This window comes from Caloenas nicobarica, chromosome 1 (genome assembly GCF_036013445.1).
Source record: "Caloenas nicobarica isolate bCalNic1 chromosome 1, bCalNic1.hap1, whole genome shotgun sequence".
In the NCBI taxonomy this organism is placed as follows: domain Eukaryota; kingdom Metazoa; phylum Chordata; class Aves; order Columbiformes; family Columbidae; genus Caloenas; species Caloenas nicobarica.
The window spans coordinates 84,003,073-84,018,151 of NC_088245.1; the positions used below are offsets into that span (position 1 = coordinate 84,003,073).

General features: G+C 40.7%; 1 protein-coding gene across 1 annotated transcript; it reads right to left on the bottom strand.

Annotated features, from left to right (window-relative positions):
• Positions 1-212: 212 nt before the first annotated feature.
• On the bottom strand, positions 213-11,276 carry LOC135984498 (killer cell lectin-like receptor subfamily F member 1). The gene is made up of 7 exons (XM_065626842.1): positions 11,195-11,276; positions 5,077-5,154; positions 3,832-3,930; positions 2,886-3,026; positions 1,776-1,924; positions 963-1,075; positions 213-345 (listed from the first exon to the last, which is right to left on the bottom strand). The coding sequence occupies exons 1-7, from the start codon at positions 11,274-11,276 to the stop codon at positions 213-215; spliced, it is 795 nt and encodes a 264-aa protein (XP_065482914.1).
• Positions 11,277-15,079: the final 3,803 nt, after the last annotated feature.

A 15,079-nucleotide genomic window follows, 5' to 3' on the forward strand; every position in this document is an offset into this window, starting at 1 on the left:
GTCCGCATGTGCTGACTTGCAGTCCTGTTGCATGACCTTCACACTGACACATGGTAACTTCTGAGTTTCCTGTTTGCATCAAGCAAAGTCTTAGGGAGCCCAGAAATGTAAATTTTTGTGTGAGTCTCATAAAACTATTTACATCACATGTTGTTTTATCAGTAAAATGGGTCTTCCGACAAAAAGCTCTGCCTGTTGCATGACAATTTGACTCAGACCACCAACAAAGTTGCGTTCTTTTTACAGATCCATTTCTTTAAAGTCTGGCAGTTATCCGCTTGGATCATGTTTTTTCTTCTGTAAACAGCACAGCTCTTGTCAGTCTCTATTGTATTTATAGCTATCCTGGTGAGAAAACAAAAGCAATGCAAGGACTTGTCAGCTTTAAACTCAGTACTGGATAAAAATATTGATAATATCTTGAGCGAGGGGTTTGGGTGATGCCCATTTAGTAACTCACTGAAGCACAGTTCCTCAACAGCCATGCACAGAGTCTGCTGGCTGCTGAGAGATCAATGCTCATGAACATTAGCGTAAGAAGCATGAGAAAACCTCCATGTGCAGCCATGGTGCTGAACTGTAATGGTGAAGGAAGGACTGCTCTGCTCTGTGGATCCCAGCACCCACGCTATGCAAAAGGCATCACATTCAACAGAGATTGTATACCTGGTCCGTACACTGAGAAAGTTCGTTGACAGTGATTTCAATGGGAGAAGTGCATTAATATACACATGGACTGTGACTGTGGTTGGTCTTGAAGGCAGAAAACAAACCTGTTTCCAAAGGTGTCCAGCAGGAAGCAGTTAACCTGGAACTAGCCATGAAATAGACCCTGAATATGTGCCTGAGGCTTCAGGACTAGATCTGTGCTTTGGGAAATTAGCTTGATTCAGAGTTTTATTTACATGTGGAGTACCGCACCTTAGCTTTTGCTGAAGACACCTCCCCCCACAAATCATCACCTGTTTTCTTTTACTCTGGGATCTTCAACTGAACTCCTCTGTTTCTTTATGTCTTGAATCTTCGACCCAATCCAGATATATTTGGTATCTTTCTCCTTATTATCTATGAATTCCTGTGGAACAAGTAGAAGCAAGTTACCCAACAGCAGAGCTTTTCTGCTGTGCTCAGGTCACTTTCCCATTTCACGCACAGCTTTTCATGTAGTCCCTCACAAGGAGAGAAAGGGCAGGGATCCAGCCATGGCAAAACAGCCCATTACAACAGTGTGCACATGTGACTCACCACAGAATTTTGATTAAGGCTGGTGCTCAGTCTAAATAGCTTCCTGTCAGCTATCAAAAAAATCCTCAGTGATGTTCCTCACCCTAATGAGCCAGGTTGCAAAGCCTGGTCTTTAAGGTAGACGACCCATTCCTCAGGGAAGTGTGAGTTTCTCAGAAGAGCCATTCAACGACACCTTGCTATTCATTTTCCCAAACAAAAATGAGAGTGAGGTTTCGCTGTCTGAATTTCCATTTAGCATTTGAATCACACCTCTCTTCCCAGAGCCAAGTAATGGAAATACATGGGAAGTCCCCAGCATTTCCTCTTCCCAGTCAAAACTTCTGTGGCTTCCACACTTGCATCTCTTCAGAACTACTCTGTTGACCCTCTCCAAAATAAGCTCCTGTCCATAGAGTCAGATGCTCTACACTTGATAGGGCTCTTGCTTGCCTGCGTGTACTCGGGATGTATGGGCCATGTTCACGTGGTGATATGTTTGATTAAGGCAGATGCCTGTTGCACAATTTTAGGGCTGCTGCAAGACTCACCATCTCAATTTCATCTTCAATGACAAGAAGCTGTGATTTCCTGGCCAGACAGTTTCTCTGGCTGTCATCCCAGCTTACAGCCTCTTCGGAGAAGTAGTAACATCTCCCCCTGTGTAGTTGCCACCCTGGAGGACATAACTCACATGTTGCTGTGGATAGAAAGGGAATGCTTAGCTCTTACTGTGACTTGTTCCAGTTGCCTTGTAGCATTCCCCACCCCTAGGCATGTATTCGCTGGGTATGGAGAGAGATTTGAAGGCTCCAGTGCCACTTCTCAGCTTTCCACTCCCTTGCACTTCTACGCTCCCGCTGCACATCCTTGGGCTCCCCATCTCCCTAGGCACCCGCCTGGTGGAGAACACGAGAACAACCTAGAGGGCTGTGGAGACATTTTTCCTCCTTCCACATGCAGCTCGCATGAGAAGACACTGTGTGATGTGACATGATGTGGAGTGTGTGGATTTAATACATGGTATGACTGCAAAGCACAGCTACTTAAATGACATTCAAACCATGTCCATGCAGCTGGAGAAGGAACTGTGTTAAATAAGGGAAGCACTGCTATTCCCAGGCCTACTTCTCATTTCACTCAGAGCATCTGGGAGGAACATCCCCTGCCTTTTCTGTCTTTGACTCTTCTAATATTTCAAAGTAACAGCATTGCAATCAATCCTTAGAAAAGCATTAGTACTTGCCAACAAATAATAGATCCACAATAAAAAGACGAGGATCCTTTGCCTGATCCTTGCAAAAGCATGGGAAAGCTACAGTCCCTCCCACTCCTTGTGAACAATTATTATATGGAAAGTGTTCTCCAAGACAAGGGGATGATCTACGATATACAGCATTTCTGACAGCAACTCCTGGCAGAAAGAAATGTAAAGAAAGTACTGGAAACTATTTATGCCAAAAGAGGAACAAAACTGTTGTCATTAAAATGTTAGTTTAGGTCCTGTCATAATTTCTATGGAGGAACACCATGGTATCTGGCTAGTACCAGCGAGTTCCCATAAACTGCTGGGTGTCACAGAAATGGGAACAGAGACAACAGAAAGTGTGCACTAACAGAAAGCACGTCCACTATGTTGTGAAAGGACTAACTTTCCTCACCCTGTCCATCTTCACACAGTTCCTTCATGAGCCATTTCAGGAGCACTGCCAAGACAGTCTTCTCTGAAGAAATGTGATTGTCAGTGCTATTTAGACCATACTGGGACAAACTTTCTGATTTTCTTGCGCTGCCGTTCAAAACTTGAATGAAAAAAAAAAAAAGAAAAGGGAGAGATTATGGTTAACAACAGGGTCAAGGAAATGCAGTCATTGTATCCAGTGCTACGCTGTGAATTTGAGTATATATATGTGTGTGTGTATACATCGGGGGGTATACACACTCAGTTACGAGCATACTCAATAACTGTCTGGCAAAGAGTGTAGCTGCTGAATACTCTGAACCATACAGGAAAAGAAAATAAGTTTGTCATTTTTGATAGCTGAATACATAAAGAATACACAATATTTTGGTGAGATTTTAGGGAGGGTTGGGTTGTACATGTTTTTTCTGAAGTTTTTCAAGACTATTTCCTCTTAGGGAATGATTCTGTGAATGTCTTCTCTGGAACAGTTCTTGTACAACTGGAGCACGCTGTGGGTTATGATATTACTAGTACCAGGGAAGTCTGATTAAATTAAGTCATCTGAAGTCTGATTTTTATTTTATTTGTTCAAACCTACAAAGCAAGTGAAATTCAAAGTAGCATCATGGATAGGAAGGCCAAATGTTTTGATTGTCATAATGACTTGAAATCTGCCTCTACAGCCTTTCAGCATCATTGATGAAAAGGTAAACTCCAGCAACTCCCCTTCATTTGCACTAAATATGTTAAATGACAGGTAGCAAATATTCCCTTTGGAACACTACATTTATTTTCCTGTATTTGTGTATAACTTGACACCTTTAATGTGACACTAAGGGAATTTTTCTTTTGGCATCTCTCTACTTGTGAGGGTTAACCATCTCTACAACAAAGACATGAGGCAGATGCTAGGATCTACTCACATTGCTTGGTAAGCACAGCTGTGACACCCAACAGAACGAGCACAAGGACTCCCAGGACCAGCGCCACGTAGAACCAGGCTGAGCACCCATGTTGGCATCCTGGAGAGAGGTGGGAGGAAGAGCAGCTTCAGGTCTTTGCACTATTAAAATTAACCCTGCCTTTACGCATACCAGTTTCTTACATGGCAACAACAGAGAAATAATCTGTCTAAAATCAGTCTGCTGTTTGAAGTAGGCGGGAACATCTTACTTATTAAAAATTCTCATCCACTTTGCATATATGAAAGGGAAATAATTTTGTCAGATAGAGCAAGTGATTTTCAATTAATCATTCCGTTATGAATCCTCTCTCCACTGAGTTAATATTTTCAAGCGTCACCTCCTCCCACCTACTCACCCATGCCCTGCAAGAACCTGCAGAGCAATTCGGGGGAAGTGTCAGGGAAGGCCTGTGGTGTGTTCCTCTTCTGTGGTCACACTTTCCTGGGTTAACCTGCCTGTCACGTGGCCAAAATCTAACTTACCTGAATGCACACAAGAGGCAAAAAATCCCATACTGACGCCATAGCACAGTGAAGCACCTCCGACCAAGCATCTCTCTAGCCATTTGCCATTCATCGGCTTGTGGGAGTGCAACACTCAGGTACAGGCAGGGCTCAAGGAAATTTGGGGTCAAGGTGCCATTTCCACAAGCCACAGAGCTGTACTTTCCTAACTGCCCTTTTCCTGACCTTGCCTGCATGAGGTGAGCAACTTCCTCATTCTCCAGTTGCCTGAGACGTATTTTGTAATGTTCCCTTACAGCTCATAGAGTTCTGTGGACCTGACCTTGTCTGGCACGTGTCCTTCAGTACAGAGGAGGTGGCAATCGTCAGTACACTAGCTGCACATAGAGAGATGGGTATTACATTACTTCCAAAGCCAAATGTGTCTCTGTGACTGTTCCTGCAGAAACACTTACAGGAAGATTCCTTAAAAAAATGTGGAATTTTACTTTCCTTTGCTGATTTTTCAATGTAGGGCGCAAAGGTATTTAAAAAAATGTTCTTAAAAATCTCTTTCAATATTATTTTTACAAGGAAAGTATATAATCTGAGAACACAGGAAAAAAAAAAAGAAATTATAACTCAGTTCTTTATTGAGAGATTGTACATAGAGACTCTTGATAACAGGTTTTACTGTTGGGTAGTAGGAAAGACTAAATCTATAATTAGTAACCAGCAACCAAACAAAATAGCACAGTACCAGAAGCGGAAGTCTCTGATCTGCTGCTCCCTTTGGGTTTCGGCTTCACGCGCAGCTCAGCGTATGTGATTGCGTTTCCTGTAAGGAGTAAGGGAAATGCTGACATTTGTGGTTGTGCAAGCCATTAAGTGGAGAAACAATAAAGAATTACATAGAAAACTGAGTCTCTATAAAAAGGGGCATGTGTTTCCAGAGCTGCTAGTTCAGCTTTTTTTTGAGAGAGAGAAACAACAGACAAGACGATGACTTATCATTTCCTGCTGCTGTCAGGAAGTAACTGAGAGCCTCCTCCATAATCTTTGTTCGAACTACTTGAGTCCTGTGTTGCTGGACCAGGAGGCAGACAGACAGACTGAAGGATGGGTAAGACCTGGGTACTATCCGTAGGAAGTGTCCCATTTGATACTAAGCCATCTCAGGGAGTATCATAGGGGCTTAAGGGGCAACAGAGCCGTGAGCGCTTTGTGAAACAAGGAGACCCCAAAGGGAAAACTGCCACTCAGAGAAATGCTTCTGCAGCGAGGTGATTCTTTGGGGCATTCCTCACTTGTGAATGTTTATGCCAGGATATCATGTGGTGCCTGTAATAGCAGAGGAATGGACCTGGTTGTTGAAGACATCTGTTACAGTTGCACACTGTCAAAACAACAACAAAAAAGCCATTAAAATGGCATGGTGTCAGTTAGATGCACATGGATTCTTTCTGACCACATTTTCAATATTGTTTTAGCTGGATATTTTGTAGAGCTACTGGCTAGTTTTATGGAAAATGCTTGGAACTTTGGTAGGCTGGTCTTCTTTCCCTAAATGGTGAGATTTTTTCAGTCTGAATCAAGAATAAGCTTCTGTGCCTTATTTCATGATCACTGAAGCTTTTAGAAAGAAGTAAGCCATTTGTGTTACATTGAATTTCACTGATCAAGGAAGAACTTGGAAGAAAAAGCGAGTCTTATTAGGCTAAAATAAGGTAGCGTTTGATATGAGAATTGTCGAAGTGCGGAGAGGTTTTACAGTGAGAAAAATACTGAGGACCTGATTGGCAAATAAGGTTTATTCATATAGCTAAGATCTGCTATGCGTTAGAGAACATGACTTAGTACACTTTGATGTTTGCTTTATTGCAATTTATTAGTTCAATGAACTACAGAAAATTTGTAAATTATATTTAACTGCATAGATAATTAACTGTTCTCAAAAAGAAGTGCTCATAAAAGTTTTTCTTCTTAGAATGTAAATATTTTCCAAATAAGAAGAGTCAGGACTTTTAAATACACTAGCCTTATAAATGGAGACATTTCTCAAATACATACTTTAGAAAATCTGGTACTATTACTAAATATTTTCTTTCTCAAATAAAGATCTGTTCCTTTAAAGAATACCTCTCAGACTGTATGAAAAAAGTGTTATCCATGCAGCTGAATATTTTTTAAAAATAATTACTTCTATTATAGTGTATGTTGGCATATGACCATTTGAATGTGAAGTCCTCAAAAATCACCAAGTGGTTTTAAAATAATATGTAACCTTAATTTTGCCGGACACTTTCACACCCTTACCTAGTTTAGCAACAAGGAGCCCTGGTAGTCGATGGAGATCTCTGTCACTTACTAAAACTGAAATTTCATTTCATTTCTATATAAAAATTGTCAAGTGCAGAAAGGCAGCTCTACTTACTGGAAGCTTCTGCTTGGTGAATGTGCAGATAGAGAGGGCTTCTGTCAGGACACTCACTGCTAAGATTTAGGCTTACAGCCACTGGGCTCTTGCGATCAGCTGGACACCAGGTTGAATGAGCCCATGGTGACCCCTCATCATCATCACAGCTCCTGCAAGCCACCAGCGGGGCTGCATTAGGAGAGCAGAGGAAGCTTCTGTGCTGCTCCACGTGCTGCTGCTGCAGCCACACCTGGAACATTGTGTCCAGATGTGGGCCATCCCATTCAGGGGGCACCGGGGGAAGATGGAGAGGGTCCAGTAGAGGGTGGATAATAAGATGGTCAGGACCTGGAGGGGCCGAGGAGGATAAGTAGGGGAACAGGAAGCTAAGGGGCAAACTAATGGCAGCCTACAACTGCTTGTAAGCTAGTTCAATGATGGAGTTGAACTCGTCTTGGTTTTTGTTTGGTGTTGCTTTTTGTTGTTGTTTGTTGGGGGTTTTGGTGTGTTTGTGGTGGTTTTGTTTTGTTTTCCTAGAGGAAAAATCTTGCATGTAATCATTTATGAACCATAATCAGGTGACTCACTAATTATTCTTGAGTAAACTAGAAAGCTAAAACTGTCTGAATCTTTCATTAGAAAATGGATTTTCAGGCTCTATTTATCCTTACTTGTAGTTTTGGAACACTTTCCTACTTTTGAACATTCGTTTCGAAGTACATGCACCATAATAGCACCTGCTAGCCCACCAAAGCATGTGCACAGAGAGTACCACCTACTAACTCCTCCTCAACTCCCGGTGGAGCATCCAAGAATCTTGTAATTCAGAGCACCTGACTGATAGCTGGAGTCCCAACTGGTTGTGCAACAACCTGGTGTTGACTTTCCAGTTGGAACAGGATCACAACAAATCCATTTAAATCACTTCTATGAGTGCAGCCTGCCAAACTTAGAGCTGCAGGCATTTTTTATTGTTATGTTGTGTTACACATTATTTAACACACTTTGTCCAGTCTATCAATTTTACCCAAATAGTTTTCAATGACTGAGCTTTCCTTATTATTAGACTGCAAACTTTTACATCCTTTCCAACTGTGCCACCAGTGATTTTTATATCTTTTTCTGTATCCTCATAAAATACAATTAATACACTTTGAGACAAGAACAGTATTTGTGAGAACTCCAAGAAACTGCATAATTTGATGAAACCAAATCCCATTCTCACAGATAAAGAAAAGCTAAAAAAAAAAAAAGAGGTGGGCACTGGATCTGTAAAGGAACTTTCACTCTCAAATCCAAATTTTACATATTTAAAACACCTACTCAGCTACCACAGACCTTGGCAGAAGTTCAGCTCCCTGCATGTTTACCTTTCATGTGCACCAAATCTTGACAGCAGACACACTTGAACAGGGTAAATAAGCTATGTCGCCCACTCATGTGGTTTTTGGTATCCACTCCAGTAAATGGAATCCTTGCACAAAATGCAGCCAGGAGGAGGTGAGCATGTTCCACTTGCCCATAGCCTAGTGATTTGAACTGTTGCCTGAAATTTGGGAATCTCATCCTCAGAGCATTCAACTGCCAAATTTGCAGTGGTGATTAAACACAACTCTCCCTCCCCTGCAGTGAGAGTTTTCAGTGCTTTCCCTCATGCCCATCTTGACACTGCTGCTTTTTCTGCAAGACAGTCAGACATTCCTAGCCGAGAGCAAGACTGGCATAAAATCTGGTGAAGGGAGGGATGCATCCTCCAGCGGACATTTCGATGTGTCACAAAGGTCTGGGTAGTGCCAAAGGGGGAGCTTGTGGTGCTTGCCACAGAACATCCCACGGGTAGTTCAGCTTGGAGCTGAGACCCTCACTTTGAGAATTGGCTTCGAATTCCTGCTCCAAACTGAAGGAAGCCTTGAAACCTCTTCATGCAGGGTGTGATAATGAGTGGGACATGCTGTAAGTGTGTTTGGTATGTGGAAGGTGTCCTGCCCGAAGCAGCCTTGAGCCCAGCCCGTGTAGGAGAGACCTCCTTCTAGCTTGCAGGAAAAGATCTAACTCCCAGAAACAGCTGACCTTCCGTCCTTGCTCTACCCTGTTAGCTACTTTGTGCAGTTCCTGGCTCACCGTGCTGGATTTTGTGGATCTCAGACTCTGCTCCGTTAGCTGTAAAGAAAGGCAGGGCGTCCCAGCGAGGGCTCGCTATGCACTGAGGAACCTAAATGCTAATCATTGCTATGCTTACACTGAGCTTGAGTCTGTTTCGTGAACATTGCTCAAGGTGCCTTTCACCTTTCAGGATATTTTTTAAAATTTCCTACCAAGTTTTTTAAAAATTACAGAAATAATTATGTGGAAAAAAATGTGGTTTCCCCCATACTTCCTGTGGTAAAAGTATTGCGTTTTTGAAGAAATTCTTGGAATAAAAGAACACTCACCACCTGGATGAGTATGTGTGAATTTCAGTCAAAGTATTAAAACTTCAAGGAAGGAACAAGCAACTGAAATTGTTAATTTGAATTTTTAAAGCATGACAATAAGGCTCAAGTTCTTGTTGATTTTAGTAGCAATAAAACCTGTATTAGTATATGTTAACAAAGAAGACAGAGAAACCATTGTCATCAGGGAGATATTTCTAGCATATTCTAAGCTAATATGAGGTCCAATATTGGCTAATACTGTTTGGTGTGTTTTCCGTTTGTGTGAAAGTGAGTACAAAAGTAATTGCTAATTGCTAATAAAATCTGAAAATAACAGAATGGTTAACAAAACAATAAATAAAGACAGCCGTAATGACAGACCTGTAAGTTTATGCCTAGTCGAACAGTATTTGTCTGAGTATAACCTGATATAATGGTGGGGGAAGGTGATCCTGGGAGTTATAAACAGTGAAGATTATTTAAGAGATTTTTGTTGCTGTATAACTGAGACTTGTAGTAATACTGGGTACATCATTGGTAACCACATTTTTTCAAGAGATGGAGACACTGGAGAAGGAACAGAAAAAGATCCACAAAAAAATAATTAGAGTTCTTCAGAAAGTTAATTGGAGCGAGAGATTTAAAGGGAAAAGGACTCTGAGAAATTGCTTGACTACTGTGGCCAACAACTTAATGTAAGAAAATATCGAGTGCTAAAATCTATTAGACTAAGATTTAACAAGAACTATCTAGATGTTAATGAGATTTTCATTGGAAATTAAAGCCTGGCCTATTCAAATTCAAGCTTTTACTTTAGACAGCATGATCAAGGGACATTTCTGGATGTCTTCAAATCGAGATTTACTGCCTGGCTCCCTTTGCAAATAAATTGTATACCTTAAAAATGAGATAAAATTCTAGGTGAATCCTCTGTGTTTTGTGTTGTACATGTTACAGTAGTACCAACAATATGTATAAACATACAGTGTAAGGTAGTGTTTTCTTTTTGATATATAATAAAGTGAACTAATTTTTATTTTTTAGATAATAGTTTTGTAAAAATACAAAAAAATAGGTGTTTTTCCTGCCACTTAAGTGCATTCAGAGCACCATTGTCACCACTATTAATCTACATTGTAAATAGAACATCTTCCAAAAATACTCATTACACATTATAGTTTCCTTAAGTAACTAAATACATTAAATCCTAATGAACATTGAAAGCATGAAAATATCACCTTACTCTGACCACAAGCATTTCCCATTTGCTCATAGTGAGAAGTCATCTTTCATATTAGCTATGATCCAGAATTTTGACAAAATTCTTTCATGAATGAATTACATTTTTTCCAAGTAAAGGAAATTTTGTTTCTTAAAAAAAGGGGTGTAAATAATCTCCTTACCCTGAATATTGACTTAATCTTTTGTCTTTTGTTACAAATACATAATGTGATCACTGATTGATAGTGTGGTTCTGGGAAAATCGCTACTGGAAAAATGAAGAAGAGGAGGAGGGTTTCAGGAGTCATTCAGTTCTTCCTTCAGTGACAGTGACTGTACTTTCAACTGCTACTAGTTTTCTGATTTACTAGTTAATTTATTGCTCCTTTCCATGAAGACACCATAAAATGTATCAGTCTGATTTTTGGATAGCAAGTAATTTGGTAGAGTGTATTCTAACAGGTTTTTGATCATGTTGTTAATACGAACAACAACAACCAAAAAAAAAAAAAAAGGAAAGGAAAAAAAAGAAGAAATATTATGCCCATTATTCAAAACTGAGCAATATTTTATTCCTCATTCTGTTACTTAAAACAAGGGGCCAGAACTGTGACACTACTCTGTAGCAATACTAACTGAAGATTAGCTTTTTCGATTCAGGTCGCATGAGGATCTCTTCTACCATTACGAATTTTTACCCTTCCCATGACTTCTGCGTGCAACATTTTATAGCATTCTTCTAGTATTATCCAGTAACAGTTTTTAAAACGAAAGAGAGAAAGAGCACACGAGAGGAAACATGTCCAACAGCTGATTAGATGTTGTACCTGGAATTGGTGTCCAAGAAGGAACGTCCCGTCTTTCCCTGGGTAGCATTGCCACGTCCGCATACGTGATATCACCTGCCATCGATGAGCAAGTCCCTCTGGGTTATGGAAAGAGTTGGTTTAATACAGTGGGTTGCATCCTGTATTAGCTTTGCCTGCCTCCAGAAGTACACATACGCTGTGCTATGGCTCTGAGGAAGGCTGAGAAACAAATAAAAGGAAGGAAGTTACTTCTTTCAATACAGCTTCAAAGCCTATTTTCAGCCACCATTCTGTCTCTTCTTGTATGATCTCTTGCCCTTCAGAATACAGGAGAAAATGAAGATTTTTTTTAAAGTATGAACATACAAAATATTTTTTTGGCCAAAGCAGGGCAAAGTTTCTAAGGAGTACCTCAAAATGGACTTAGGTACAAAAGCTTTGCTGGTTCTCATGATAATAGCTAAAGCAGTACAATCTGTGTTGTGGATTTATTATGCTCGTGTGCATGATCTTACATGGCCTATTCACCTAAAAGGAAGATAAACAAGATATATATGTCAGTATAAGATGTTTTGAGGCTAATGTAACTGCAACCATAGTTGAAGCTATAAAAATGTAACTCAAATTCTAACATGCTCCATCCACCAAGTACTACAATGGTTTAACAACTGGATTTAGATGGTATTAATGATGCACTAAATTTAACTCAGAATAAAAGTAAAAGTAATATGATCAATGTCTTTTAAAATAATGTTTCAATACTTTAACAGTACTTATGAGGACGAGGGCTGCTGTTCCTGCTTGAGCTATCCCCTGCTTGATCCAGCAACTCCACAGGCAGAAAGCCTGAGTTGCCTTTTACTCCTTGTTCATGACCCATGTGTTGCTGTGGGACATTTTAATGACAGTGTTTTTGTCTTCTATTTTGAAAAAAAAAAAAAAAAGCCCCACAGATTTCAACTGAAACTTAAAGCCTGTCTAAAACCTAAAAATACATTTCAGAGCACACAAACACAAAGTCCTGTGCTTGCACAGTTCTGACATTTCCTGCTAAGAGCCATGCTGTTGGTTTTGTGCTTTATTCCCACTTAGAAAAATCCTTTACAATTCGACACAGATAGGCACTGCGAATCAACATAGGTCAGTTGAAAATAATGTTTCTATTCTGTGAAATAGCCTCTTGGCCTTTTCTGTTATATTCAATGGGACGTACAACACTCTAGATTAAAATGAAGAAAGGTTTGGTTTTGTGATCTTATATTACTGATCTTTTCCCTTCCTACTTTCAACCTTGGTAACAGTGTTAACTGCAGAAACAAAAAGGCTTAGGGAAAAAAAATGAACCTTTGGTAGTAATGGAACAGATTACTCAGAAGTGCCGCTCAGGTACCATTTATATGCAACACGTCTAAATCATTCTTGCTCTGTCACCAGCCACAAAGTGATCAGTATGTAGATGTGGACACTGTTAACTGGATACTGGATAGGTTCGTTTCATTGCAGCCTATGTACCAGCCATATGACTGGTCCTAATGTGAAACAAAACTTTCCACTGCTTCCCCCTGAACTTCTCACCATCCTTTACGGCAGGATATTTAGGCTCTGAAATGGAAGAAAAAAAAAAAAGGCACAAACCCCACTTTCCTTATTTGAGTTTTCTAAAAACTTTAGTCCATGAAGGAGAGCTAGCAGGTCAAATGGGTTGCAAATGGGTTGCTTGAACTCTCAGTCTCTCTTTCCATCACTGCATATACACTTAAGCAGTCTTTTCTCACATCATTCTCTCCTAAATGATTCAAAACCATGAAGATGTAATCATGTATAGTCGGTGTAAACATGGGTCTTTTTGAGCTAGTGGAAAAAAACGGTGTTTCTATTTTAAGGGAACGTGTGTCTCCTCTCCTACCCTCTCCTCTCCTCCAAAAAACGCATTTTCAGACACAAAATTAATCTCAATAAGCATGCAGTGCAGACCAGGCAATTGCATCCTTTGTGACCCAGCAGAATTCTCACTTGACTGAAGAAAATGACAAATGGACAGGCTTATATTCCAGAGCAAACTTACGAAACAGCCATAAGCAATTCTCATTTTTGATTTGAAGTCTACACGCTGTGCTGCTAGGACTGATAATGAAAAGGAAGGTGAACTTCAATTTGTAGAAGGAATAGGTGAGTAGAGCTCTTTGCAAGGCATTTTTCTTGAATTCTTTCTATCCTACTGGAAAACTATTATTTTTACTTATTTTTAAAAAGGATATTGCACTGCTACAGAATTTTCATCTGAGAAGGAATTTCTTTAGTGTTAATACTTTCAACTTTGTAAGTATTTTCATTATTTTCTTTGCTTTCATCTAATTCTAGCTTTATTTATGAATACCCAGGTGTGTGTCACTAAGTGTGATGCACTGACCCCTCTGCCAATAGCACTTTCAGCAGAAGAAAATCCAGGCTGTTGTAGGAAAAGGCCATCATAGAACGAAGAGATATTTGTTACCAAAATGACCCACTGCTCATAAAGACAATGGAAATCCCCCTCTTTCCTGCCCTCGTGTCTGGGGGTGGCAGTTCCACTCAGACCAAGTAATCAGGTCTCCAAGGCTAAGCAGAATTGTCAGCCTGCATATCCCAGGATCATGGAGTCATCTTGGGAGGAAGGGACCTCTGGAGACTTGTAGTCCAACTTCTGTCAAAGGAGGACTGCTAGATCAAGTTGCTGAGGACTTTGCTCAGGCAGCTTTTAGAAATCACCACGGGCAGAGATCCCATGGCCTCCCTGAGCACCAGTTGCAGTGCTGCACCACTCTCACGAAGGAAGAAATTTTTTCCTTCTGCCTGGTCACAATCTCTGGGCTGCTGCTTGTACCCATTGCTTCTTGTCCTTTCACTGTGCCCCTTTGAGAATAGATTGCCTCTGGCTTCTCCGTAACCCTCTTCTTGTAGATTATCTAATGGAATACTGAAGACAAGCTAGTAGGCTAATGTTAAATTTTATAAAGCAACTAAATGGAATTCTTCTGCTTTTACAGTGTCACAGCTGCATTTTTATATTAATATCTCTATGATGTGAACACATCTTTTGCTTGTGACAACATGCTGTTGTCTACTGGTGGGTTTTGCAGAATAAAGGCTTCAGAAGTAGAGCCTGGTTCAGCCTGGTCATAACCCATTGTCATCTTTTCACATCTAATCATTCAGATGTCATAGCCTTTTTGGTTTGTTACTCCTGGGAAAAAATGTTGCTCAAATATCAAAATGCTTCTTCACAAGCTGTAGTCTGGGCCTAACTTCTCCCAGGATCCACCATCACCTCATGTCTTTTGACTTCACCAGGTAGAGCCTTGCTTCACTCTCTTCTTTCCCCCCAGCCACTTGGTTAATAGGCTTAGCTTACAGTACACAAACGCTGGTGAGGCCAGTGAAGCAGCAGGGCTTGCTCTGCATTAGTCAGCCACATGTCGGGGAGTGGGGAGGAGTGATTTTTAGACCTGAGTTTTCAGACTCTTTGCCAGAGCATGGAGATATCTGGCAGTTCAGATGTTCTTGCAGCAACTGCTGCGTCAGGGAAAGATGGTGGGGTTGTTTTCTAGGATTCCTCTGCACATCATTTAGAGTTTGGCAGTCTGGAGCTTCGGTGGATCTGTTGGGCTAGGCAAATGAATGCCAGCTCGTGCTCTTCCCCATCTTGACATATGCTCCTGATTGCACATAGACACCTTCTTCACTTCTAATCATCATGCCTGAGTATCACGGCTTAGTAATGTTCTGGTGTTAGCACAGTTACAGTTCCAGTCACGTACAGAGTAAATGTGATAACAACAGCAGTCGACACCCCTTCTGTGGGTGTGACAGTGTGTTCTTCATTGCATGTGAAGGCAAAAGCAGACTGAAAACAGTGATATGAGC